The 2,570-nt window shown below is 60.0% G+C and overlaps 1 protein-coding gene across 1 annotated transcript; it reads right to left on the reverse strand.

Annotated features, from left to right (window-relative positions):
* Positions 1-299: 299 nt before the first annotated feature.
* UROD (uroporphyrinogen decarboxylase) lies at positions 300-2,569 on the reverse strand (the record flags this gene model as incomplete). The annotated part of the gene is made up of 6 exons (XM_009326622.1): positions 300-577; positions 1,293-1,359; positions 1,625-1,725; positions 1,870-2,007; positions 2,132-2,293; positions 2,546-2,569. Coding segments are annotated over 6 exons (657 nt in total), but the record flags the coding sequence as incomplete, so codon positions are not given.
* Between the last annotated feature and the right edge of the window lies 1 nt (position 2,570).

Raw genomic sequence — 2,570 nt, forward strand, 5'->3', positions numbered from 1 at the left:
CGGCCAGCCTGGCAGCCCATCTCCCCTAGCAGGGCTGAGTGCATCCGTAGTGCCAGGAGATGCCTATTGTGCTCTGGGCTCACATCCTCTCTCGCAAGCCCCCGGCACAACACTGTGCAGCCTGGAACGGAGAGGCATCCCCCTCACTTTGCTGGCACCCGTTTCCCCATTCTGACCCGTAGGACGGGGCTCAGGGGTTCCCCCTGACCTCACATGCCCCACTGCCAGGCTGCCGTCACTGCCCATCTTCTCCAGGGCTGTCCCGTTCCCCATCCCCCTAGCCAGAGCCACACAGCTGCTGCAGAGAAGGTGCTGGTTTAATGCCGCAGCCCAGCCTGGAGCGAGCCCTGTGACAACACACTACTTGGGGTGACTGTGCCCAAACCGGAGTCCTGTCCCCAAGCCCTCAGGCTCAGCTGTGCTTGTTGATGTGGCGGGAATGAGCATGCACAGCCTCCACGAAGGCACCCACGTGCTCGGGGCTCATGTCGGGATAGAGGCCGTGGCCCAGGTTGGCGATGTAGCGTTGGGTCCCAAAACCCTCCAGCATCTTCTTCACCAGCTCACCAATCTTCTCCTGTAGGCACGGTGGGAAACCATGTGTCAGCCCCATCCAGCCCAGGGTACTCCACCCCCATCGGTCCCCAGCCAGCCTGGGGGACTGCTGGGACATGAGCCAGCACTGCAGGTGGGGAAACTGAGGCAGTGTCCTGCTTTTGGCTGGGATAGAGTTAATGTTTTTCCTAGTAGCTGGTACAGTGCTGTGTTTTGGATTTTAGTAGGAGAATAATGTTGATAACACACCGATGTTTTAGTTGTTGCTAAGTAGTGCTTACACTCGTCAAGGACTTTTCAGCTTCTTGTGCCCTGCCAGCGAGGAGCTGGGAGGGGGCACAGCCAGGACAGCTGACCCAAACTGGCCAAAGGGACATTCCATACCATGTGACGTCATGCTCAGTACATAAACTGGGCGAGTTAGCTGGAGGGGTGGTGACCGCTGCTCGGGAACTGGCTGGGCATTGGTCGGCAGGTGGTGAGCAATTGCATTGTGCATCACTTATTTTGTATAATCTTTTATCATTATTATTTTCCCTTCCTTTTCTGTCCTATTAAACTGTCTTTATATCAACCCATGAATTTTACTTTTTTTTTCCCTGATTCTCTCCCCCATCCCACTCGGGGGGGAGGGGAGTGAGTGAATGGCTGTGTGGTGTTTAGCTGCCTGCCAGGTTAAATCACACCAGGCAGGCGGCTGGAACTAGTGCCCGTTGCTGGCGATGGCCATGGCTCACCTTGGGTGCGTAGAGAGCACAGGGATCCAGGTTTCCTTGCAGAGTGACATCTTTCCCTGTCTGTGCACTGCAGCAGGGAGGAAGCAGGTGAGTTTTTGCGTGTGGCGCAGAGTCTGGGGGCAGCCGGGTGCCTGCAGCCCCCACCTCAGGGCACACAGGACCCCTCAGTGCAGCCCCTGGTTGCTGTGAGCTCCATGTAGCATGGGGGCCCAACTATCCCCACCTCTGGAGCAGAAATCTCCAGGCCTGGGGTGGCTCAGGGCAGAGGAAGAGGTCAGGGTACCCAGCCCGGGGTGCTGCCCGGGCACCTGAGCGCTCTGCCAGACTCTTACCGAGCTTCCTGGGGCCGGATGGTCCAGTCGAGACCGACCACCTCGTAACCGGCATGGGCCAGGTCCCACAGCGCGTAGTGTGCATCCTTCGCAAAGATGATCTGGGGAGGGAGGAGATGGGCAGTAACTCCGCTATGGGTCAGGCCCCTCTCCACAGGCTAGACTGGGGGAGGCAGGTACCAGGGCATGCACCCCTCTCCAGCAGGCCCCAGATGCCAAGGTCAACCCAGGCAGCCCCGACTCACCATGGGCACCAGGGGCAGCGCCTCCTCCTTTAGCTTGCTCTTGACAGCCTGGGCGATGTCTCGGATGTAAGGCAGGGCAAAGTCCTGAAACTGCTCCGGGCCCAGGTGCCCCGCATGGGACTCAAACAGCTGGAGCGCCTGCCGGGGACATGGGGCTGGGAGAGCTGCACCTCAGTCCCTCCTCCTCCTCCCAGAAGCTGGACCCTCTCTGCTCCCTGTCCCCAGTCCCTGCCTGGCCCTGTCCCCATGCCCCAGGACACACCTGTGCTCCAGCAGCCACCTGCCCCACCAGGTAGTCAGTGACGACCCCAGCCGGCAGCCGCAACAGTCGGTGGCTTGCCTCAGGGTGACGGTAGAGCCAGCTCTTGGCCTTGGCCATTGTAGTGGAGCCACCACCTTCAATCATGTAGGACATGAGCGTCCACTGCGGAAAGGAGGAGTGGAGTGAGGAGGGTGATGGAGACGGAAGAAGGCACGAGGGGCCGGCCACAGTGCTGAAGGAAGGACCTGTGAGCACCACAGAGCCTGGGGCACAGCTGCTCCTGCATTGAATGTCCCCCACCTATGCACCCCTATAGCACCCACAGCCCTGGGAGTGTCATGGCCGGTGTCACTCTAACAGAGCGAACAGAGAAGCCCAGCTGGGAAGCCCACATGGAGGAGCCTCATCACTCACAGGCGCCCCGGAGCAGCCGACGGGG

The sequence above is a fragment of the Pygoscelis adeliae genome, unplaced genomic scaffold (genome assembly GCF_000699105.1).
Source record: "Pygoscelis adeliae isolate BGI_AS28 unplaced genomic scaffold, ASM69910v1 Scaffold306, whole genome shotgun sequence".
Classification (NCBI taxonomy): domain Eukaryota; kingdom Metazoa; phylum Chordata; class Aves; order Sphenisciformes; family Spheniscidae; genus Pygoscelis; species Pygoscelis adeliae.